The sequence below is a fragment of the Patella vulgata genome, chromosome 7, assembly GCF_932274485.2.
Source record: "Patella vulgata chromosome 7, xgPatVulg1.2, whole genome shotgun sequence".
Classification (NCBI taxonomy): domain Eukaryota; kingdom Metazoa; phylum Mollusca; class Gastropoda; family Patellidae; genus Patella; species Patella vulgata.
The window spans coordinates 16700166-16724826 of NC_065885.2; the positions used below are offsets into that span (position 1 = coordinate 16700166).

The 24661-nt window shown below is 34.4% G+C and overlaps 1 protein-coding gene across 1 annotated transcript in view; it reads left to right on the top strand.

Annotated features, from left to right (window-relative positions):
* The window catches only part of LOC126827067 (dynein axonemal heavy chain 3), a 63467-nt gene extending 39054 nt beyond the window's left edge, over positions 1–24413 (top strand). Inside the window, exons 54-77 of the mRNA XM_056102208.1 lie at positions 508–641; positions 1147–1318; positions 1712–1798; positions 4471–4587; positions 4972–5157; positions 6136–6273; positions 7018–7122; positions 7869–8029; positions 8258–8429; positions 8817–8942; positions 9642–9819; positions 14326–14402; positions 15055–15141; positions 15637–15843; positions 16250–16387; positions 16962–17222; positions 17704–17796; positions 17921–18019; positions 18406–18588; positions 19095–19187; positions 19940–20113; positions 20750–20860; positions 22092–22152; positions 22554–24413. Coding sequence (XP_055958183.1) covers positions 508–641; positions 1147–1318; positions 1712–1798; positions 4471–4587; positions 4972–5157; positions 6136–6273; positions 7018–7122; positions 7869–8029; positions 8258–8429; positions 8817–8942; positions 9642–9819; positions 14326–14402; positions 15055–15141; positions 15637–15843; positions 16250–16387; positions 16962–17222; positions 17704–17796; positions 17921–18019; positions 18406–18588; positions 19095–19187; positions 19940–20113; positions 20750–20860; positions 22092–22152; positions 22554–22699 — 3306 coding nt within the window. The 3' untranslated portion in view covers positions 22700–24413. The remainder of the gene's footprint in view (positions 1–507; positions 642–1146; positions 1319–1711; positions 1799–4470; positions 4588–4971; positions 5158–6135; positions 6274–7017; positions 7123–7868; positions 8030–8257; positions 8430–8816; positions 8943–9641; positions 9820–14325; positions 14403–15054; positions 15142–15636; positions 15844–16249; positions 16388–16961; positions 17223–17703; positions 17797–17920; positions 18020–18405; positions 18589–19094; positions 19188–19939; positions 20114–20749; positions 20861–22091; positions 22153–22553) is intronic.
* The last annotated feature ends 248 nt before the right edge of the window (positions 24414–24661 follow it).

The window sequence follows — 24661 nt, forward strand, 5'->3', positions numbered from 1 at the left end:
GGGGTTATTTTTCTGCATACAGTCTGTACTTCTGTTCAGCAAGGATTATTCCATGTTCTGAAATGAAATGAAATGAAATGGGGTTTAACGTTCTACTGTTCTGCTCTGGCTAAGCTAATGAAGACGGACATACCCCATACAGTGTACTATAAGGGAAATTTTGCCTGGGCAGCGGTACTCTGGCCTACTCTTATATTGAATTCCAACGGCCAAGTGATCTTTCATGTGCACATCAATGTATACACAGAACCTCTGTCCCATCTGAACAACTAGACAGCTGTCCTTGTCAGGCCCTCCATCATCAGGGGAAACCACGTCGGAATATCCCGATGAACTTTCTCTGCCAATGAAGGGATCGAACATGTGAGACATCGTCTTACCCACTTAGCCACCGTGGCTCCTTGGCTCCCTATTCCTTGTTCTAATTTTAAGAAAGACACAATATTATTTCATAGTAGTGCTGTAATTGTCAATGACCCTTACTTTACAAATAATATTTGATTGTAGACTGCTATAAAGGAATGGTATTCTATGTGTAAAGATAAAGGTATACCTGTATCAGAGATATTTTCATTAAATAGAACACTAGGTGATCCGGTTCAGATTCGTGACTGGCAAATAGCTGGTCTACCTGTAGATAAGTAAGTTATATTTTTATACAATGATAGAATTTAATGATATATTAAAGGGACATTATTGAAGATTAGATAAATTGCTGGCAGTTCTCACTATAATTAGATAATATAGAGGGAATATGCTGAAACTTTCATTAGCGTTTAAATTTTAGGCCTAGCCTTGTTCATCATTACTAAAGTCGGTACGATAAAAAACATAGTCTCGATTATCCATTTTTGGATTAAATCATTGATGAGCATTGAGCAGCAAATCAGGTTCAAATCCAATGAAAATCCGACACATAAGATCGCATCGAGAGTTGATTAAGGTCTTTTAATGTTAATAAATGTCTATTTAATAGTTTATATAACATTTCAGGTCCATAGAAAGACCTGCTACCAGCCACTTAAAGATTTCCAGTTCCATAAATATTTATTAGAAAAATTTCCCCAGTTTTGAAACAATTAATAAACAGAAAAATGATATGATATTTATAATATTAATTCATTCTGCCTTTGTGTTTTCTTCCAGTTATTCAACAGATAACGCTATAATTGTGATGTCAGCCAATCGTTGGCCTTTAATGATTGACCCACAAGGTCAGGCCAATAAATGGATAAAGAATATGGAAAAGGCGAATAAATTAGAAATAGTTAAACCAAATGATCCCAACTATATCAGATGTCTAGAAAACTGTTTACAGGTAAACATTGGGTAATATATTTTGATCACATTCATGATAAAATGGGGTTTAACGTCCTACTTTTCTACACCAACTGGGCCATTAGCAAGGGGGAAACCAGTCCGGAAAATCCAGGGCTTTCTCGGCCAACACTGAAAGCAAACCCGAGACCGCTTGTTTAGCGAGTCAGTATCTTACTTACTGAGTCACCTCGGCTCACTGATGAAATCCAAGGGAGACCCAATAAGTCTTCAGTTTGGATACTGAATTTGTTCGGGATACTGACAGTGTAATGTTATACTCCTATACATATGGTATAACTTGTTAAAGTTAAGGTTTAAAACCTCTGTTTCTGAAATGGGTCATAGAACATAAGAATCACCAGAAATGATTATATTTAATTTTTTATTTTAGTTTGGTAATCCATGTTTACTGGAGAATGTAGGAGAAGAACTTGACCCAATTTTAGAACCAATTTTACTCAAACAGACTTTTAAACAGGTTAGTTTAACAACATTAGTATTTAACAACATGAGTATTTAATGTAGCTATTTTAGTATTTGACTACTTGAAAATAGTTGCAAATTTTAATGTAGTTATTTTAGTATTTGATGACATTTTAGTGTAGCTATTTTAGTATTTGATGACATTTTAATAAGCTATTTTAGTATTTGGACATTTCAGTATATGATGACATGAAAATAATTGTGAATTTTAATGTGCATATTTTAGTATTTGGTAACTGTAGTATTTAAACTTAATAAATTTAAGATCTTGCTGTCAATCATATCCTCTGCAGACAAAATAAACAAGCCAGTGCCACCTATAAGTAGTCTAGTCTTTTGATCGGCCATTTTTTAATATCTGATTGAATCCAAATATGGTTCAATTCTGTTGTGTATTTCACAAGATTTGGCATCCTCTGCAGACAATAAAAGTACGTTGGATCAGAAGGTCTGTCATTGAGTCACTTGGCATGGTTTCGATTCCCCACTTGTACGTGACAAGGAGGAGGGTCACCTGTCCAAACTGGTCCTCCGGTTTCCTCCTAATGCTAAAGACCCCTACGCGCAAGCAAATTATTGAAATAAAATTGAACCATATGTTAGTCCCGAAATGACCAAGTTTGTGTTGAGTGGACGTTAAAACCCCATTTGTCTCTCTCATTTTATCCTTAAATGTGTTTTTTAAACAAATAATTTTACATTTGAATGAAATACCTAATTCAACAGACTAATGTTAATGTTTGTTTTTTAAAGCCAGGTCAAGTAAGTAGTCATAGTGTAATGTATTTAATGTTGTAAATATTTATCAATACCTATACATGTATATTATCACCAACTAAAAAAATACCTCATACCCTTCTTCATGGAAATCTCAATATTCAATATTTATCCTATATACCATAACAACCATATTATCAACAAAAAATAAGCAACTAACAAAATACCCCATACCCCCTTCTTCATTGAAATCTCACTTTGTCTTAATCGGAAATATTCAGCATTTATCCTACATTATATACCATAACAACCATATTATTTCCCCCCCCCCCATAAAGCAGGTAACCAACTAATAAAATACCCATACCCAGGTGATATAATCAAAAAATAAAACATATATTATTATTGCACACTGCTTCTATTTAACCTTACTATCTAACAGATCAAGGTAAAATTCTATTATTTTTAGGGACTATCTCAAAATTTCAACACTAGCGTCCAAATGAATAACCCGCGAATAGATCTCGTCCCACCCACATGCAGTGAGAAAATGATGACATATTTCCCAAATAAACAATTTTAAATAGTAAATTACTGACATTTAATTTATGATTTTCTATCTGCAGTATCATTCAACCAACCCACCCAGTTCCACGGAATATTTGTTTGGACTCATTGTTGAAATTTTGCATTTGACACTGCATAGAAATAAAACAGTGTATTTACTCTGTCAAATGGATATTTATATTTCTGTTCGATTGGCTGCCCGTATGTTAAACAACAATACAAGTATTTAGCCTATAAATCATATAGCACAGTCATATTACCAGTATCAAGAATATCAACTAACAAAATTGTTTATCCCTTATTGTTTCCTTCTTTAAGTTGAAATCTCCAAATAATTTGAAACACCCCTTTTTACCATTCTGCACTTGGATTTCTTTTTCCAGTTTTTAAAGGCATTTATCACATCATAAGTAGCAACCTGTATGATCCACAATTTAATCCTCAATCCACAATTTAATCCTCAATCCACAATTTAATCATCAATCTAATCATCAATCCACAATTTAATCATGGTACTATTAATTCTTTTTATCACTGACATTTTTCTCGTTCACTTTCTGCATCCACCATATATGGTAATATCCATAGTAATTAACCTGTTAAGTGCGTAGGTCGTTATATAACCTCCTGGACAACTGCCACTCACTGTGTAGGGCATAATATAACGCCTTGGAGTTATTTTCCCCAACATATTCTTAGAACATAGTTCGTCACTTTGGGGAATCCCTTGGGAATTCCCCCACGATCGCAGCTTGTGTAGGACGTTATATTATGTCCTGGACAACTGCCACTCACTGTGTGTAGGGCATAATATAATGCCTTGGAGGTAATTTCCCCAACCTAATCTTAGAACATAGTACATAGTTCTTCGTCATTTCGTCAAATTAATTACACAATAGGGGGTAGTTAACGTTTTAAAAACGTCACCCTTAACGGGTTAAGTCACCAAGAGAAATTTGCTAGAAAGTTTACTGATTTGTGTTGTATGTATTGATCAGTATTATTGACTGTATGATACAATATAAGATCCATATCTAAGAACAGATCTGGTCAGATTGGAACATTTTAGACTCCACATTGTTCACACCAATTTACATTTGATTTTCTGGAAACACCTATCAAAAAATGATTTAAAAACAAAAAGCTTTAAATTATTAAGTTTTGTAATTTTAACAAAACAATATTTATTAAAAACTACAATTGGTTTGGCCTCATATTGAGAAATATTAAAGAGTAAGTAGCAATGTAGTATTTTCTTATATTTTGCTTATGGCTGGCTATATATTACGCTTTCAAAGCTTTAGTTATATAAATTATTATTGCCTCATCGGCTGCTCATATATTGTAATGCTTCAGGCTAAAAGCATAAATTATTTGTTTCAGAATAATATAGATTATATACGTCTAGGTGAACATATCATAGAGTACAGTCAGGGCTTCCAGTTCTATATCACAACAAGACTTAGGAATCCACATTATTTACCTGAAGTTTCTGTGAAGGTTGGTATTTCTCTTCTAACTGATGTTTTAATCTATTTTCTGTTCAATCAATAAACCATAGCCTTCGCTTTAAGGGGTGGCTCAGTGAGTAAGCCGTGATGTCACAGAGGTCCTGGATTTGGTCCTCAGGATATTACGGCATGGTTTCTCCTTATCATTGGTGCATGATGGAGGTCCTGGCAATAATGTAAAAGAACCCTTGACTGTTGGAATTCGATGAAAATTATGTGAAAACAACATTGTGTGGACAAAATTTCCCTCATAGCACACAGTTGATGAAAAAAAAACCATTCCATTATCCCTTTTAAATTCAAAAATTTTGCTGGATTTGCCAGATATTTTATCATCTTTTTCAAATGATATAACTAGTCATGTTTGTTTCAGGTAACATTGTTAAATTTTATGATCACACCACTTGGTCTACAGGATCAGTTACTAGGTATTGTAGCAGCCAAGGAAAAACCAGAATTAGAAGAAAAGAAAAATCAATTGATTGTAGAAAGTGCTTATAATAAAAGACAATTAAAGGAAATTGAAGATAAAATTCTAGAAGTTCTCTCCTCATCTCAGGTATGTCAATATTAATAAAGTGAAGTTGGTAAGTTTCAGACCTTTCATCTGATTCTTCTGACTGAGATTGTACCTCAAATGGACATGGAGATGCACCGAGAAAAAAACACATAAGCAGAATCCTAGAGACCCATCACAGAAAAAACATTAACAAACAACATCCTGGAGACTCATCACAGAGAATCAACACTCAAACAACATCCTGGAGACTCATCACAGAAAATCGTATACAAACAACATCCCGGAGACTCATCAGGAAAAAATAACACACAAACAAAATCCTAGAAAATCATTGCTGAGAATCAAACCACAAACAAAATCCTGGAGACTCATCAAAGAGAATCAACACACAAACAACATCCCTGAGAAAAATTACATTACACACAAACAACATCCTGGAGACTCATCAGAAAAAAATAACACACAAACAAAATCCTAGAGAATCATTGCTGAGAAACAAACCACAAACAAAATCCTGGAGACTCCCCAAAGAGAATCAACACACAAACAACATCCTTGAGAAACATTACATTACACACAAACAACATCTTGGAGATTCATCACAGAAAAATAACACACAAACAAAATCCTAGAGACTCATCACGGAGAAACAAAACACAAACAACATCCTGTAAACTCATCACTGAGAAACAACACACAAACAACATCCTGGAGACTCATCACAGAGAAACAACATCTTGTAGACTCACAGAAAAGCATTTTTTGTGCATTTCTCTTGAAGTTTTGGCCATTGGGGGTGACATGGAGTAAACTTTGTAATGCAAAATATAGTTACCATTTCAGAAAAAAAGGCATTTTTTTTTTGCATGTTTCTTGCTGTATCTCAAATAAGTGGACTGCAACATATGTTTCAAAGCTGATCACATATAGGCCTACCAATTGGTCTTAGCCAGCAGACAAAAATGAAGTTCAAATTTAAATTGTATTTATGTCAACATTTATTTTTTCTTATTATAGGGTAATATTTTAGAGGATGAAACAGCTATCAATATTTTATCATCTAGTAAAGTTTTATCAGAAGAAATTTCACAGAAACAACAAATAGCTTCCCAAACAGAATCAGAAATTGATGGCGTTAGAAATGGCTATAAACCTGTAAGTACTGGATAATTTTACCATTTGTAATTGATTTGTTCCTTACACAGTGTTACATATCACATCTGTTGCATAGTGAAATAAAGCTGGAAGAGAACATTCTATACTTTATAAGTGGTTAAATTCTATACATTAAAGAAATGAAATGAAATGAAATGGGGTTTAATGTCCTACTGTTCTGCTCCTAACCTGGGCTAATGAAAATCGGCATATGCCATACAGTGTGCTATGAGGGAAATTTTGCCCGGGCAGCGGCACTATCGCCTACTCTTGTATCAAATTCCAACTGCCAGGGGATCTTTTACGTGCATTCCAATATATACACGGGCCCAATATATATCCGAAGGACTAGACAGCTGTCTTTGTCAGGCCCTCCGTTCTGCACCACTGACAAGGGGAAACCACGTCGGAAAATCTGGATGAACTTTCTCGGCCAATGCAGGGATCGAACACCCGACCTCCAGGATACATTAAAGAAACTAGTACAGGTATACTATGGGCCAGGAACCAAGTGTGATGTCATCAAAGCCATCTTGGAATTGTGTCATATCAAAAATCGAAATCTGTCAATCGATGCAGAATTGTCGATCGTACATAAATTAGTGGACCCTCAGGCTTTTTCACAGAGTGTCAACCCCAATAACATCAAGATGGGGATCTGTTCCTGGTCCATAAACCATGATGTGATGATTTGATAACATGTTTTCTATTAATTCAGACGTTATAAATTGTTTTCTGTTGTAGGTTGCTCATCATGGAAGTATTTTATTTTTTACCATCTCGGATCTCGCTAATATAGATCCTATGTACCAGTATTCATTAACATGGTTTATAAACTTATATCATCAGGTAAGATATATTTACAAGCAAATATTATCTTTAGCCCAGGTGCGTTGCCAGGATTTTTTGAGGGCCGAGGGGACATGTGTAAGGGGAGAGGGTTCTTTTCGGTAAGAAAATTTTGACAAAATCACTAAATGACTGTGTCTGTGGTGATTTCTGGTGCATGGAATACAAAAACAATAATTAGAGCCCAACTTTATGCAGAAAAAATACACTCGGCTAACCTCAGCAGATTCCAGTACCCTACATCTAGCCTCGGCTGTATGCCGAAGTCCGCCATTGAAACTACTTTCAAGTTCCCAGATTACCAATGGCGTTGCCCATGACGACGCCTTTGAAGAATGTTTTATCATACAAAGATTTCGAAGTATGAAGCTGTTTTTCTCTCAAGTTTATCCGATTTTCTTTAGACAATGACAAGTTTGCACTGAATATTCTACACACTCTTGGAACGAGGTAATTGTAAGAACTTCTTTCTAAAAGCGGCAACTTTTCCTAATAAGTAAACTGGTGCTGCATCGCTGTTGTATAGGCGTAGGTACATATCAATAACCGTCATACAGCCTAGGCTAGATGTAGGGTACCGGAATCTGCCGATGTTTGCCGAGTGGAAAACATAGTGTTTTTAAGTTGTCCTGCCCCTTTTTAATGGGCACAGTATTTCAGTTAAGCCTATGCCATTGATTGAAATGACAATACAAATTATTTATAAAAACCATTATAAGTTCATATACATATTCTATTTTTTTCAGTCAATCATCAACAGCGATAAATCAGATGAATTGTGGGAAAGAATAAATAATTTACGAGAACATCTGACCTACAGTATTTATAAAAATGTCTGCCGCTCTTTGTTTGAGAAGGATAAATTGCTCTTTTCCTTTTTACTGTGCATTGGTTTAGAGAAAGGGAGGTAAGATGTCAGATTTATAACATTGATCTTTTGGTGATAAAAGTGGGATTACCATGAAAAATCAATAGAGAGACAAATGGAGTTTAAAGTCCACTAGACACAAACTAAATCATTTCAGTACTAACATGGTTCAATTATATTTCAATAATTCACTTAGCACGTAGAAGTCATTAGTGGTACTAAGAGTAATTTTTCCTTTAAATTATATTTTAAAATGTTTTTATTTAGAGGTGATATAGATGACCAGGACTGGAGGTTTTTACTAACAGGAGGTGTGGCTTTAGAGAACCCCTTCCCAAATCCTGCTGCCTCCTGGTTAGCTGATAAATCCTGGGCTGAGATTGTTCGTGCTTCTTCACTTCCAGCATTTAAGGGATTCATGGATCATTTTCAAAAACAGGTATTTCTCCTTTTTTTGAAATTGCCTAATATATCTGAGAATGTAAAATTTTCTGGTAGTTTGTGAAGTGGCGTTGATGAGTTGTCTATATTTTTTGTTTGGGGTGGGGGTATCATTGCCTCTATATCACTTCTTTTATCTGTGAGGGAGGATGATCTCTTGCACGCAGGAATCTCTAGCAGTAGGAAGAAACCAGAGGTCTCAGAGAAAACTCTTGAGGTTAAGCTTTGGTTGAAATGACATCACTTGACTCAATGACAGACCTTATGATCTAAACTGCATGCATTAGACCACTTGGCCAACAAACCACTTCTCTTGTACTCCTGGTCAACAATGTAACATGTTTGGTGGGTGAGTTGTTATAAAATGATTATGTTTCTGCTGCAGATTGATGACTGGAAGATGATTTATGATTCAGCCACACCTCACACAGAGACCTTACCAACACCATGGTGTGATAAATTAACTGATCTAGAAGAGTTGATAGTATTACGCTGTCTCAGACCAGATAAGGTTTGTCAAATTTTCTGACCAAATAGAAATAACATAATTAGACATTGACTAAAAATATTTCTTACTTTGTTGTAAAAATTCAAAATATCATTGAAAAATAAGGGTTATTGATGAAATGTTGGGTTGTGGACTTCATAAATAGGAAATGTTTTATCTTCAAATTGTAAAACATTAATATTGATGAAATGTTGGGTTGTGGACTTCATAAATATGAAATGTTTTATCTTGAAATTGTAAAACATTAATATTGAAAACTATTAAATGATTAAGTGCAATAATACAGATATCCATTGACATGTGTCTTCAGTTATTATGGTGTATCTACTGACATCACACTACTGCATATAAATCCTGTATGTGCCTCTGTACATTGCACCGATAACTGTATTTTTTAACGCTGTAGTGAGCAGAGGTTATCTGGCTATGCAGTGGTACATCACAATACTGCTTTTCCATCTTTCATGTGCCTCCTGACATGGTACCGATATAACTGTATGAACTGACATTGCACTGATGCAATTGTTATCTGATATTCCAGTGATACATCAAAGTGATGCATATATCTCTTGACATTATAGTGATACAGGTATCTCCCGATACTGCGGAGGTGCATGCCTCGCCTGGCAGTGCGATCATATATGCTTCTCCCAACCCATTTTTTTATTGAAAAATAGATATATTAAACAATTTTGTTTTTAGATGGTGCCAGCCATACAGAGATATATAGCTGATAGAATGGGTCAGTTGTATATAGAACCACCGACCTTTGACCTATCACTTTGTTACCAAGATTCAAATTGTTTCTCTCCTCTCATCTTTGTTCTGTCTCCCGGAGCAGATCCAATGGCTGGCTTGTATCGATTTGCAGAAGAAAAAGGTAATTTTATATACTCTACAAATTTTTATATTTGTTTTAAAAAATCATCGTTTGGTTAAAAATTTGCTTAAATTTTACTTGAAAAGTATTTTTTAAAAAAAAATAAACTGTGAGTACGGAAGTTGAAGTATGTATTTTATAATTGTTTGGCATTTTGCTGGCTAGATAGTAAAGAATTTATGTGATGTTAGTGTTTTTGATTTGCTGTAGATTGCTATTTTTAAAAAAATGATTTTGATAGTTATTTTATTATTGGTTGTAGTTGATTCAGTTTTGAGTTTAGCATTATGGTGAGCTGGCTAAATTAATGATAGAAGAGAACTGAAGCATTGTTTATCATTCGAATTTGATCATTTTTTAAAGCAAAATTGCTATTTATCAGTAGGTTGTTATAGTTTTGTTCATTAATATGCTATTAGCCCACTGACATTTGAATTGCCCAAAACTATTACTCCCTCTAGCACCTCAAACCGTACAGTCATTATTTTTTGGAATTTTGAATATGATTCACCATATCTTGATGTCCATTCAGTATATTCTCAGCTGGACGTTTGCTAACTCATGTTGGACATGTCCGGCATATATGGTTGCAACAGCATCCCTACCTCAAACAAAGTCACATGAATAACTTTAAGTACCATATACTAGTTCTATGACTAGTGTAGTTAAGGAAACCAGAACAAAAACACTAAATCCACAGACTGAAACCATTTAAGATTCCTAAACAAAATTTGTGACACTGTACATTGCAAGAATAATACAAATCTTATCGCAATGTAGGAATTGTGCAAAAAGCCAAGAAAATCAAGAAGAAGCCTGTACGTCAAGCTAGTCGTAGAATGTCAATATTACCAGTTGATGACCCAGAAGAAGAAGCAAAGCGTATGACGATAATCTAAGACAACTCGTAGATTGCTTCTAAAAATAGCATATATTATATTATGCTAAACGCTAGCTTTTTTCAAAATTATTTTATTTAACATTTCAATTTCAGATGTCATTTTAAAAATGTAATAAAAATATTTTTTACAATTTCATGTATATTTTATATCATTTCTTTAAAAGCAGATTGTAACAGATTTCTTTTAACCCTGACAAAGTCTATAAAAAGCCCAAAAAAGCTTTGCTTTGTTCCATATTACCCAATTTATTATTTTAATTTTCCATTAGTTTAGTCCGTTTATTTTTATTTGCATAGATTATAGATGAAACCAGGCTAAATGCTTCAACATTATTTTAGTTTTATAATCATATAATTTTAATATTCCTGATGGTTAAATTGTAAAGATATTTGGACCAGGAACTGGTCGCTAACTGCTATTCATCTTCTTCTTCATCTTCTTCTTGGGGTAACACTCTTCGAAAAAGCATAAGGCTCTGTCATTTCAAATCTGATCGATATGAAAATTTGCATTCTTGTTCTTTGAACAATTCTGTAAGGATTTGGTCAATTAGATTTTTATACGCCCACATTTTCATGTGGACGTATATTGTCGTCGCCCCTGTCCGTTCTTCCGTCCGGACGTCCGTCCACAATTGTTTGTGAACAGTCTACAGGTCACAATTTTTATCCGATTTTAATGACACTTCATATATAGGTTTATCACCCTAAGATCTCGGTTCCTTTCGATATTGGCATTTATCGGACTGTAACTTCATGGATTATGGCCCCTGATTGTGTGCGAAAAATCACGTTTTTAGCTTGTGAACACAGTAGAGGTCACAATTTTTATCCGATTTGGTTTAAATTTGAAATGTATGATTATAACCCAAAGATCTCGGTTCATTTCGATAATCGTGCATATCGGAACGTAACTTCCTGAATTATGGCCTCTGATGGTACGAAAAATTGCATTTTTAGCTTGTGGACCCTATAGAGGTCATAGTTTTTATCCGATTTAAAAAAACGTATTATTATATTATCACCGTTAAACCCAAAGGACGGCTGAGTTCGAATTTCGTGAAAATCGGCCCAAAACTGACAGACAAAATGGCCGCCGTTCGTTCTCAAATAGCGTAAAAATATGGTATATCAAGGTTGTGGACCCTATAGAGGTCACAATTTTTATCCGATTTTGTTGAAACTTGAAATGTAAGTTTATAACCCAAAGATCTGGGTTTCTTTCAATATTCGCGCATACCGGACCGTAACTTCCTGAATTATGGCCCCTGATTATACGAAAAATTGCGTTTTTAGCTTGTGGACCCTATAGAGGTCATAATTTTTATCCGATTTAAAAAAACGTATTATTATATCACCGTTAAACCCAAAGGACGGCTGAGTTCGAATTTCGTGGAAATCGGCCTAAAACTGACAGACAAAATGGCCGCCGTTCGTTCTCAAATAGCGTAAAAATATGGTATATCAAGGTTGTGGACCCTATAGAGGTCACAATTTTTATCCAATTTTGTTGAAACTTGAAATGTAAGTTTATAACCCAAAGATCTTGGTTCCTTTCAATATTCGCGCATATCGCACCATAACTTCCTGAATTATGGCCCCTGATTGTACGAAAAATTGCGTTTTTAGCTTGTGGACCCTATAGAGGTCATAATTTTTATCCGATTTAAAAAAACGTATTATGATATCACCATTACACCCTAAGGACGACTGAGTTCGAATGTCGTGAAAATCACCCCAAAACTGACAGACAAAATGGCCGCCCCTCGTTCTCAAATAGCGTAAAAATATGGAAATCAAGGTTGTGGACCCAATAGAGGTCACAATTTTTATCCGATTTTGTTGAAACTTGAAATGTAAGTTTATAACCCAAAGATCTGGGTTCCTTTCGATATTCGCGCATATTGGACTGTAACTTCCTGAATTATGGCCCCTGATTGTACGCAAAATCGCGATTTTAGCTTGTGGACCCTATAGAGGTCATAATTTTTATCCGATTTAAAAAAACGTATTATTATATCACCGTTAGACCCTAAGGACGACTGAGTTGGAATTTTGTGAAGATCGGCCCAAAACTGACAGACAAAATGGCTGCCCTTCATTCTCAAATAGCGTAAAAAATATGGTATATCAAGGTTGTGGACCCTATAGAGGTCACAATTTTTATCCAATTTTGTTGAAACTTGAAATGTAAGTTTATAATCCAAAGATCTCGGTTCCTTTCGATATTCGCGCATATCGGACCGTAACTGCCTGAATTATGGCCCCTGATTGTACGAAAAATCACTTTCTTTTTAGCTTGTTCTCTATCCATCTCTCGAAAATGTGAGCGTATCCTGCCTGGCAGCCGCTGGTTAAAAATGGTCAGCTCCTGGTCGGTAGTATGATCATACTTTTTTTTTCTAACTTTCATCAATAACTTTAGATCAGAAGCAAATAAATGTCATAAAGTCTTCTTTCAGTGGGGACATTTGACCGAATGGTTAACACATGCGCATTGCATCATAAGGGTTGTCATTGAGTCATGTTGCATGGTTTCGATTACCCGCTTGTACAAGACAAGGATTAGGGTCGCCTGTTCAACCTGTTAGTCCTAAAATTACCTACTTTGTGTTGAGTGGATGTTAAACCCCATTGCTGTCTCTATCTCTCTTTCTTCTCATAATCTTTCAGTGGCTATGTGTATGCTAGCCACGCCTGGAAATAAGATTCCTGTTAGAGACAATGTCAGGTAAAAATCTAGGCTATGTCTAGCACTATTCTGCAGGTACCTGTGTTTTTATAAGTCACAGATTTGCCTGTGTTTTGTATTTTTGTTCATATTTCTAATACATGTCTGGCACCAAATTAAAAATATCAGGTACCAGCAGTTCCAGGCCTGGTTATAGCACATTCTGGGTTTCCTACATAAGGTTCCAATAGTGGAAAATAAATGGGATTAATTAATATATATTTGTTGGTGTGACTTTTCTGTCCATTTCTATTTACAGCCTAGCTTAACAGTATTATTATGGAACTGGTAAAAAGAAATGTTTTATTGCATGCTATAAAGCATGATTATAATTGAATTTCTGTTATAAGTTTAACCTTTAAACCACAAACCAGAATTTGATATAAGAAATTATTATTAATTGTTAATAATGTATTACAGATTGAATGTCACACATTTTGATACTTTTATTAATTTCTAACCTTTAATATCTAATAAGTTATTGTGTTAACAAAGTTGATGTTATTTTATTAATTTGTTCCGCTATGATGTTTTTGGTGTGAATGATTTGAAATTTTGTTGATTTGATTTTATTATAACTGAAATTACTAAACAGATGTTTAATTAATTATTTTTTAAAAGAAAGTTTTATGAATTGTCAATTCATGGTTTCTTTAATGAAAAAAATTATTTAAAATTGATTTGTACGTAAAACGTACACATCATTTTTTTTTTAAACAAAAGATTTTATTTGTTAGTCTTATTGGAAACATGTTTTATACATTTACTGAAGTGGGTATTTATTTTATGATTGTATTTCATTTAATCTGAAAGTAACCCAGCTGACATATGCTAGATATTTAAATACCTCTACATTATAATTAATTTCCTACAGGTATGGGTAGTAAAGGTTTACAGACAATATCTCTAGGACAGGGTCAAGGTCCCATAGCCGAGAAAATGATTTTAGAGGTAAAATTTGTTGAGCCACTTTCCATTTATTTTGGAGCACCTAACACTGTCAATACAATCAATCACCAGACATGTATCCCTGGAATTTGTTTACATCTGTAGATAAAGACAATGTTGAGATATAGCCAATTTTCCACTTAATTTTTTTAAACTTGCTTAATCGATAATTGAAATAATATCTCAGATTACCCAATTTCACACTTTAGTTAGCTCCTTTCAGACTTGAGTTTAAGCTGGTGCCTGTTTGACGATTCACAGTGATAATGACACCGATATGATGTTATATCTCATTGGATTAAAGGTTATGGAAAAAACAAAACTAGTAATGTACTTCCTATTGATCATACTCCAGTCCCATTACTTTTACTCTTTATTTATGTCTTCATTCAAAAGTTATCAGCATTAGCAAGAAACACCACAGCATTAGTGATAAAGTATTGGATGCATCAAATCAGCATGGCGGAAGGCTTGTTCGTTTGTAACTCATGTATGAATGAAGTGATTCAAAATATGATGGGCAACCAGCTGGATGTTTCATATTTTAGTATGTTCCACATATACTAGTATGTTCCTTTAAATTATATAATTGTTCCATGGATCTCTATTCATCAGATTTTCCACATTAACAAAGTGTAAATGTTTATGTTTTCAGGCTTTAGAGAATGGAACATGGGTTGTTTTACAGAATTGTCATCTGGCTGCTTCCTGGTTACCAGAACTCGAGAGAATCTGTGAATCGGTAAGATCACAAAATTAGTTAAAACATTTCTTCAAATAAATTAGAAATGATATCACATGTTCTAGAAAGAATAAACGTAACCTCCTTACTTAATACTAAATGGATAAATACTTTACAATCAAGTTGTTAGATATGTTTTTGCCATAGAACAATAACCTGTTTTACCACATAATAATAATGACATAATGTGCACTTGTAGAGTGCCAAATTCATCCAAATGCACACTCAAAGTGATGAGAAAATAGTTACATACACAGTGAGTAGGAAGGTAATTCTCGCAGCATCTCGAAATAAGCGAGTCTTCAATTGTAAATTGAACACACATATATACAAATTCATGGACCTTATAATACATGGACCTTGTAATACATTATAAGGTCCATGCACATGTATTATAAGCTCCATGTACATGTATTATAAGGTCCATGACAAAATCAACACAAGTATCCTAATTTAAAAGTAGTAAATATAATAAATTTTCTCTTTTTAAAACAGGTGATTACAGATGCTACAAAAACTCAACCAACATTCCGTTTATGGTTGACAAGTTACCCATCACCTGCCTTCCCTGTCTCAGTTCTACAGAATGGTGTCAAGATGACCAACGAACCACCGAAAGGTCTTCGAGCTAATTTGCTCCGATCATATCTCAATGATCCCATTTCTGATCCCTTGTTCTTTGCCAACTGTACTAAACCTAGGGTATGGACAAATTTCGTATTAAGTTACTGTGCAAGAAATTGGAAAAAATTTGCTTGTGCAATGTATTTGGTATAGAAGAAATCTGTAAACTTTGATAAATTCCTGAAAAAATAAGTCCATGTAGTAACAAAGAGATTAAATTTTGAAAGAATTCTTACTTTGATTCATCAGTTTTCCATTTCTTTTTGAACTTGTATTGAACATGTATTGTACATGTATTGTACATGTATTTAACTTGTATTTAACTTGTATTGAACATGTATTGAACATGTATTGAACATGTATTAATTGTATTGAATAGAATATAACCATTAGTTGTCCCTAATTGTAACCATTTACAGCTACATAGATATAAAATTATATTTTGCAAGCGTTCTCCTTTTGATGTATCATTTTATAATTTCAGGTATTTGAGAAGCTATTATTTGGTTTATGTTTTTTCCATGCCTTGGTTCAAGAGAGGAGAAAATTTGGTGCTCTAGGATGGAATATACCATATGAATTTAACGAATCTGATCTCAGAATCTCAGTCAGACAACTAGAGGTTTGAATGCATTTTATTACAATATTTATAAACATAGATTGAGATTTCTGTTGTTAGGCCTATCCTATTTTAGATACACTGTTTTTGGTAATGCATATTGTACAGTATTTAAATTTATTTCTATTCTAAAATAAGTGAAGGAATTGCACTGAAATTAGTAGTAGTTAATGAATGATTTAAGAGGCTGATCCAGAGTAGAATGCAGGGATGTGTTCCCTAGTTGCTTGTGTCCCAAATTATCCCCATTTTCAAAAGTTCTGTTGATTGAATGTTCCGGAACTGAATTCTATCAATTCCAAAAATAGTAACAATCAAGTGAAAAGGGGAATTTTGGTCTATGATGGGTGTGCTAATGGCGTAAGAATATATATCAACTAACCATTTTACTTACACCATCTCCATTGTCAGGACTGACAGAACTGTGACGGGACTGATAGAACTGTGACAGGCCTGAATTCTGCATCACTCGATTGCAATTCTGTCAATTTTGGGTAGCTCCAGACTGACAATCAAGTTTCCTCATTCTGTGTCTGTGATTGTTATGTTTTATGAAATCTGGTCGGATCTGTTTCAGATGTTTATCAATGATTATGAAGAAGCACCTTTAGAAGCATTGAAATATTTAACTGGTGAATGTAATTATGGTGGTCGTGTTACTGATGATTATGATAGAAGATTGATTATGAGTATATTAGATATATTTTACTGTGAGAATATAATTGATGATGATACTTACAAGTTTTCATCCAGTGGATCGTATTTTGCTCCAGTAAAAGGAACATATCAGCAATATCTAGATTATATAAGACAGCTTCCACTTATTCCACATCCAGAGGTAAATAATAATGGTCAATATGAGTAGATCGGATGGGAGGGAGCGGGAAACAAATGGTTTATATGAGAATTTTTAGTAGATGATTCCTGTCAAATATAACTTGTGTCATCTGCTAGCCTACAGGTCATTTGATCTTGAGGAACTGCTGGGAAAACTCCCGCCATGCAGGAGATTTTGTGCAGAACGAGGGTTAAGGGATGAGTATGTTGAAGATCTTGTGCAGAACGATGAAGGCTGAAGGATAAGTATGACATACAACTGATAGAGCAGGTGTTATATGGGGTTTTACTATGTAATGATGTAAGATATGATGATATGTGATATGTTCAATACAGAATTTATACATAGCTGTGAATCTATTTAATAATTCCTATTGAAATAGAAATAATAATTGCCAATAACCCTGAGAAATGATTTGACAAGCTTATTTCAATATTAAAATGTGTGGTAAATATATCTGTTTTTTCATTAACCATTGTAGGTATTTGGTTTGCATGAAAATGCTGATATATCTAAAGATCAACAAGAAACACAACAGATGTTTGATGGTATTCTTCTTACATTACCAAGACAGGTATGATAATTTCAGTATTTGTATCTTCATCATATCCTCTTTACTGCTTGATCCTCCTCTTGCTTGTTCTTATCTGTGTTATAATTATACAACCTACTTGATTATTCCCATCTCTTTTTGTTAGATGTCTGGGGGAGGTAAATCATCCCAAGCTATTATTGAAGATCTTGCCAGTGATATTTTAACCAAGATACCACCAGATTTCAATCTGGAAGAAGTCCAGGTAAGGTCAACATATATTTATTAAATATTTTCATAATATGTCATAGGTTTGATTGCCGTAAAAGAATAATACAAATATTTGAAGAACCCAGGAGAAAAGTTCAAGCTAAATTTTAGAAAAATCCAAGCAGCCATAACTTCAATCTTTTTGAAAATAGCTCCAAATGAGGCCATTGTTTAGACATATGCTGCATTAACATATCGTCGTAATAAACAAAATACAGGCTTATCAAAAACATTTTCTTTATTATTTGAAAATAAATCTAAAGACATCTATGACACAAAATAACATGCAGAAAGAACATAATGAACGAGGATGCATGATTTTACTACAATAAACATTATACCATATCAGAGACAATAGAATTCTGATTTTATTTTTTTCAGAATAAATACCCAGTACGATATGAGGAATCAATGAATACTGTATTAGTTCAAGAATTGATCCGATTTAATCGTTTAATTCAAGTTGTAAGGCAGAGTTTACAAGACATACGTAAAGCTATTAAAGGCTTGGTTGTCATGTCATCCGAATTAGAGGATGTTTTTGATAGTATGATGGTTGGAAAGGTTTGTGCTATTAACTAATGGAATATTTTTATGTTCATATACAAAGTTTGAGTAAATATTCTCATAATGATAAGTACCCATTTACCTCAACTGATAGATGTATACTTGGGTCTAAAAATAGCCCAAAAGTATACAAACCTTGCAGTCAAGAATGTTTTTAAGGGAGTGTGTGTCTATATTCAAAAGTTTACAAAAATATTTGAGAGTTTGAGTGCACTTTAGATCATAAGGTCTGGCACTGAGTCAAGTGACACAGTTTTGATCTCCTAAGCTTGTATGTGAGGAGGATCAGAGGGGTCGTCTGCCAATCCTTGTGGATTTTCAATGGGTCCTAATTAAAGTTTTGTTCCACTGCTAAAGAACCCTAAGCACAAGCAAATTAAATTGTACCATGTGTTTGTCCTGAAATGAACTAGATTATATTGAGTGGAGATTAAACTCCATTTTTCTCTCCTCGCTCCCGCCATCCCCCACCATAAGTGTCTACTTCTACTTCTAAATTTTAGGTTCCTGCCATGTGGGCTGCCAAGTCGTATCCATCATTAAAACCAATGGGTAGTTATATAACAGATCTTCTAGCCAGGTTACAGTTCTTCAAGGTATATCTTTACAGTAAATTACTTTCAAAGTGAATCCAGAGCTGTTAGTTACACAAACTTACTAGGATAACTATATTCAATATACCTTGATTCTATTGAATACTAAAAATGTTTTCTCACTTAACTTAGAACTTTTAGTTTTTAGACTACCTGTTGTTTTTATACATTTCACTGATATGGTTACTTTTATAGGTAAATTTTACTTCAATATGTTTACATTCATATTTCTTGTAATATATGGCAGATCATGACTCTTGCTGACATTACACAATGGTTTCTCTGGGTTATATTCCTGATTGTTTTCAAATTTGAGTGAAGTCTGTGTCACTACAGACCCAGGAACTGTAAAGCGCAGTGGACGATTACGGCTAGCTCCTGGATCCATTCACTTAATTTGATATGTTCGTTTGTTTGTGATTTCTGCGTATTGTGTCTTGTCCATCGATTTGTTTTTGTGTAAATTATGTGTGGTGCAGTTGCCCTGCACTTACTATTGAGAGCCCGATCAAATGAGTTCCGCATCAAGTCACACTACCCTATGGACACTCACTGTTATCAATATATTTAATATACCTGTATATATTTCACCAGATATAGGTATCAGAGTACTTTTATCTCTTCTAATAGTCAGTGCAGGAGGACCACACCACACACAAACAATTACACAAACCTACGGACAGGACATAATATACACAGATATTTAAAACAAACTTGTATATCATAACAACTGTTGTTGTCTAACTGATTTTCAGGACTGGATTTTTAGTGGAGCTCCGTCTGTATTTTGGATATCAGGGTTTTATTTTACCCAGTCCTTCCTGACGGGTGTTTTACAGAACTACGCCAGACGGTATAAAATACCTATTGATCATCTTGCTTTTGAGTTTGAAGTGACCAATAAGGAGACAAGTATGCCAGCTAAACCAGTAAGTTTTTTAATAAATATCCATTCAATAACCCCATCATCATTTTGATTTATGCTTTAAACTTGGTCTCAATGACTAAATAATCTTAATTAGAGAGTGTAGTTAAAGGGTTGCAATATATTTTACCAGCATAAAATAAAGTTGCATTAATTATTTTTGAAGATTATTTTTAATAAATGATGGACATTCCAGTTTACATCAGTGCTTTCCTTCAGATTTCAAATTTGCTCATCGCATCACCAGGTCATGGTAATTGAAGATTTTAAATCAGCAATGTCATTCTCCTCTAAAGGGGGTGTTGGGTGGTCTTGTGGGTTAACGTGTACAATAGATCACAAGGTTTGTCAGTGAGTAAGTGGCGTGGGTTCGATTCCCTGATTGTAAATGACAAGGAGTAGGGTGTCCTGTCCACCATGTGAATCCTCCCATTGCTAAAGACCCCTACTTGCAAGCAGATTGTTGAAATAAGATTGAACCATATGTTAGTCCAAAAATGACATGGTCATATGACCTCCCTCTCTCTCTCTCTCTCTCTCTCTCAAATCTTTTCTCATTAGTCTGGTTGGTGCATTTCATTTCTCAGATTTTGCAGATTTTGAACATAATGCCACATGTGCATTATCTTTATTATTACAGACTAATGGAGCATACGTAAAAGGTTTATATATGGAAGGTGCAAGATGGTGTAGACAAAATCATGTCATCGAAGAATCACAGCCTAAAATCCTCTACGATATGATGCCAGTTGTATCCTTTAAATATAGAATCTTAATTCAAATAATGTAAATATATCAGTTTGTTCTCATATAGATGTTATTAAATTGACATAAATATAAGATAACACTGTACAGGGCCGGATTAAGCTTGTATGAGGCTCTTGGCTGAAAATTTCATGGGACCTTTGCATTAAAGTGTAAAGGGATCATATTCTGATCATTGTCCAAATCCAATTTGTATGTCAGTATAGTAGATAAATAGATAGATTTATTTGGCACAAACATGTACAACATAATAAATGACATATGTATTAGAACTAATTTGGTGTGGGGGGGGGGGGCAGCTTTAGCATTGTCTGCAGCCCAGTCAGCCCCCTTCCCCCTTTAATCAGTGCCTGATAGTACATGTGTGCCATAGTGAATGTCTGAGACTGCCATGTAGACAATCTGGTTAAAACACAGATCCAATTTCGTTTCGTTTTTATTGTTCAAAATTTCAATTTTACTTGTCTTTACTACACTTGGATCTGGAAGCGTTGTTATTTAACTCGTGTTCTGCTTGAAATAAGGGGTCAGCCAATCAAATGGTCTGTCGAATCGAGCGTTTGACCTTTTTTGCGCGGAACTGTGGGTAGACATTAACGGCAATAGAAATCAAAACCAAGGAAAAGTAGATAAAAAATACATGTCGGTCGCTAATTGGTTAATCGAATGACTGACGTAATCAGTGCCGGACTGGGCCCACCTGTCCACCTGTCCGTGACAGGTGGGCCTAAGCTCATTAAAAAAAGTGGACCTAAGCCTATAAAGAAAAAAAAAGGAAAAAAGAAAAGAGAAAGAAAAGAGAGGGGGAGGAAAGAAAAGAAAGAAGGAAGGAAGGAGACACCCCCCCCCCCCCAAAAAAGACGTTGAGTGCCTTTGGCGCGCTCGTGAAGCCCCTTCGGCGCGTACTTGTGTGGGCCTTGGTCAATGACCTGAACGGTGGACCTTCGACCCACCAGTTCGGCACTAGGCGTAATCAGGTCAAATGTCGCTTGCTTGGTACCTGACGTCATAGAACGTGAACTCCCACTATAACTTGTTAGATCTACATGTAGTGTAGGCCATCGAAAGTATAAAAAACGAAATGAAATATAGATCTATATTTTAATTAGATTGCCATTTAGAGTAACTTAGTTGAACATTGTGGGCAATTGAACAATAATTGGTATTGAAAATATTTTTGAAAATTTGATCTACATAAACCTTAACATATAAATTAGATTTGGTTGAAGCCAGGAGACAAAGCAAACTTTGCAGAAGAAATGACTTATGCTTGCCCAGGTTAGTGAATTTCACCAATAGATTACTAGTATGTTTTGGGGAGGGATTAATCAAATTTTTCAAATTTCAATACAATTCGTTAATCAATTATTCTGTAGGCGTATTGATAGAGCTGATGATCACCTATCTATCGTATTCTCTAATCATTATCTATTGTGCACGACAGACCTGATGACAACTAAAGACTCCTATGCGCAGGCAAATTATGGAAATAAAATTAAACTGTCCCGAAATAACCTAGTTTTTATTGAGTCGACATCAAAGCCCATTTCTCTCTCTCTATTCTCTAATATTATTTTTTAAGCAGTAAATACCGAGTAAATAATGAGTAATACGCGACTAATCAGTTATCGATAATCAAAAGTAATACACAACTAATAATCTACTTTTAATTTTTCTAGTTTATAAAACAAGTGCTAGACGTGGAACCTTATCAACAACAGGACACTCCACAAACTATGTTCTTACTATTCTTCTTAAAACAAACCAACCAGAAAGTCATTGGATTAATAGAGGTGTGGCTTTACTCTGTCAATTAGATGATTAACCAATCAAAAATCATTGGATGAAATTGATTTGCTGGATGGAAGAAAGTTACCAAGTGGCCTTTACAAAAAGAATGTGCCTAAACTTATATCAAAATGCTTGAATAGACAATGAACAGTTATTTCTTAATAACTGAAATATGGGTAGGCCCTACCGGTACCCGCCAACCTGAGGCTTCATGGGTCAGCTGGGTAACACCTCTCTCTTTGGGACTGTTTAATTGAAACAGGACGGGGTTAGAGGGAGGGCGAGGAGGTAGTGGAAAATTATAAATATTTAACTAAAATATCCTTATCAAGATTCTTAATTATTATACCGTCCTTTATTGAATATGCTCATTATTATAATATGTGATAAAAGATCTGTTTGTATATAAAATAAACTGTGATAGATAAAATATTATCAGGTAGTTTACATTATATCAGGGAACTCTTTTAGACTTTGGTCTGTCAGAAAATCAATTATATAACTTAATTACAAACGCTAAATATACAATACCTCCATAAGAGATTTTCAGATCATAATCTTCTGACATGCGAAATTGTGAACTGATAGAGCCCTGATGTTTATAGTCAAATTTTATATTGTTAATGATTATTAATGTATATATTTTTTTAATTGTACATCCATTTAAGAGACATTGCATATCTTATCTAATTTATTATGCCAAAACAATATTAAAGGTATTTGTTATGTTATTATGATTTCATGTATAAACTATCTCCTTGAAATTATTGCATTATGCGTTTAATAACCTAGTTTCATGATAGCTTATTTACTTATGTTCTTTTCCTAAATTATATATTTTCTAAGATCTCTGAAAAGTTTTTATGGGAGACTCAAGTTATCCAAATCCAATTCATTGTAATATAAGCTTAAATTTATTTATATGCATCTTTCTTAAAACGGCAGACTCACTAGCCAAATCATATGGCTAAATCAATGGCCGCCGAATTTATATGGTCGAATGAGTGGACACGTTAACCAAATTCTTCGCCCGATTCACCAGACGATTGCATCACCTTTTACATCACATGATTAAACATGGCAGCAACCATGTCGTCAAACAATCATGTGACTTCTCAACATCAGTGGTGATCGGCTAATGGATTCTACAATCAGGGGATTGCTTCGGCCAAATGTACACACTAGGCGAATGAAAATTTGCCCAAAAATATATCAAACTTTCGATTTGGACGAATAGAACTTCGAACGAATGACACAGGAGACACTAGAAGAATTTTGGCGGCGATTGATTCGGCTATCGTGTCCAAAGCTTTGGATTAGTTATATTCTATATATGTTATAAAATGTATTCAGTTTTCCGTCCTTTTTTATATGCTCATGTATTAAAGTGGTCATATATTGTGGTCACCATGTCCATCCGTGATTTATTATTGTGACAGTGGATCATTGAATCCTGTTTGAAATTTTAATAGGCTTTTCAGCTTATATAACCGGTATATTGGTTTTCAATATTTCTGCCTAATCCTTGACTTATAAACCATATGTACATTGTAATATTTTCTTTAAATGTAGCTTTCCAGTTTTTCCTCAAAACAAAAACAAGAGTTACAAATTTTCAATGATTGCATTGTTACAAAACCTGTTGGTGGGTGTATGTTTTATTGCCTGGCAACTTGTTCCAGTATTTTATTTTATAAATTATACAGTAATTATTAATAAATGTTTATGTTTATCTATGGCATCTTCAATGTGCAAGATTAGATTTTGTTTTCATTATTTGAAGTGATATGAATTCCAAGTAAGCCCCCTTCCTAAGCCATCTGGTTGCACAGAAACATATCACTGCGTAACGCATACATCTTAATTTTTGGACAAGGGACAAAGTATAGTTGATTGGATGATACGAACTCAGCTCCTGTGCACACATTGGTGTGCACGTCAAAGAACTGTTGATAGTTAGAATTCAAAGTAAGAGTCATGTTCCTGAAGCAACGAC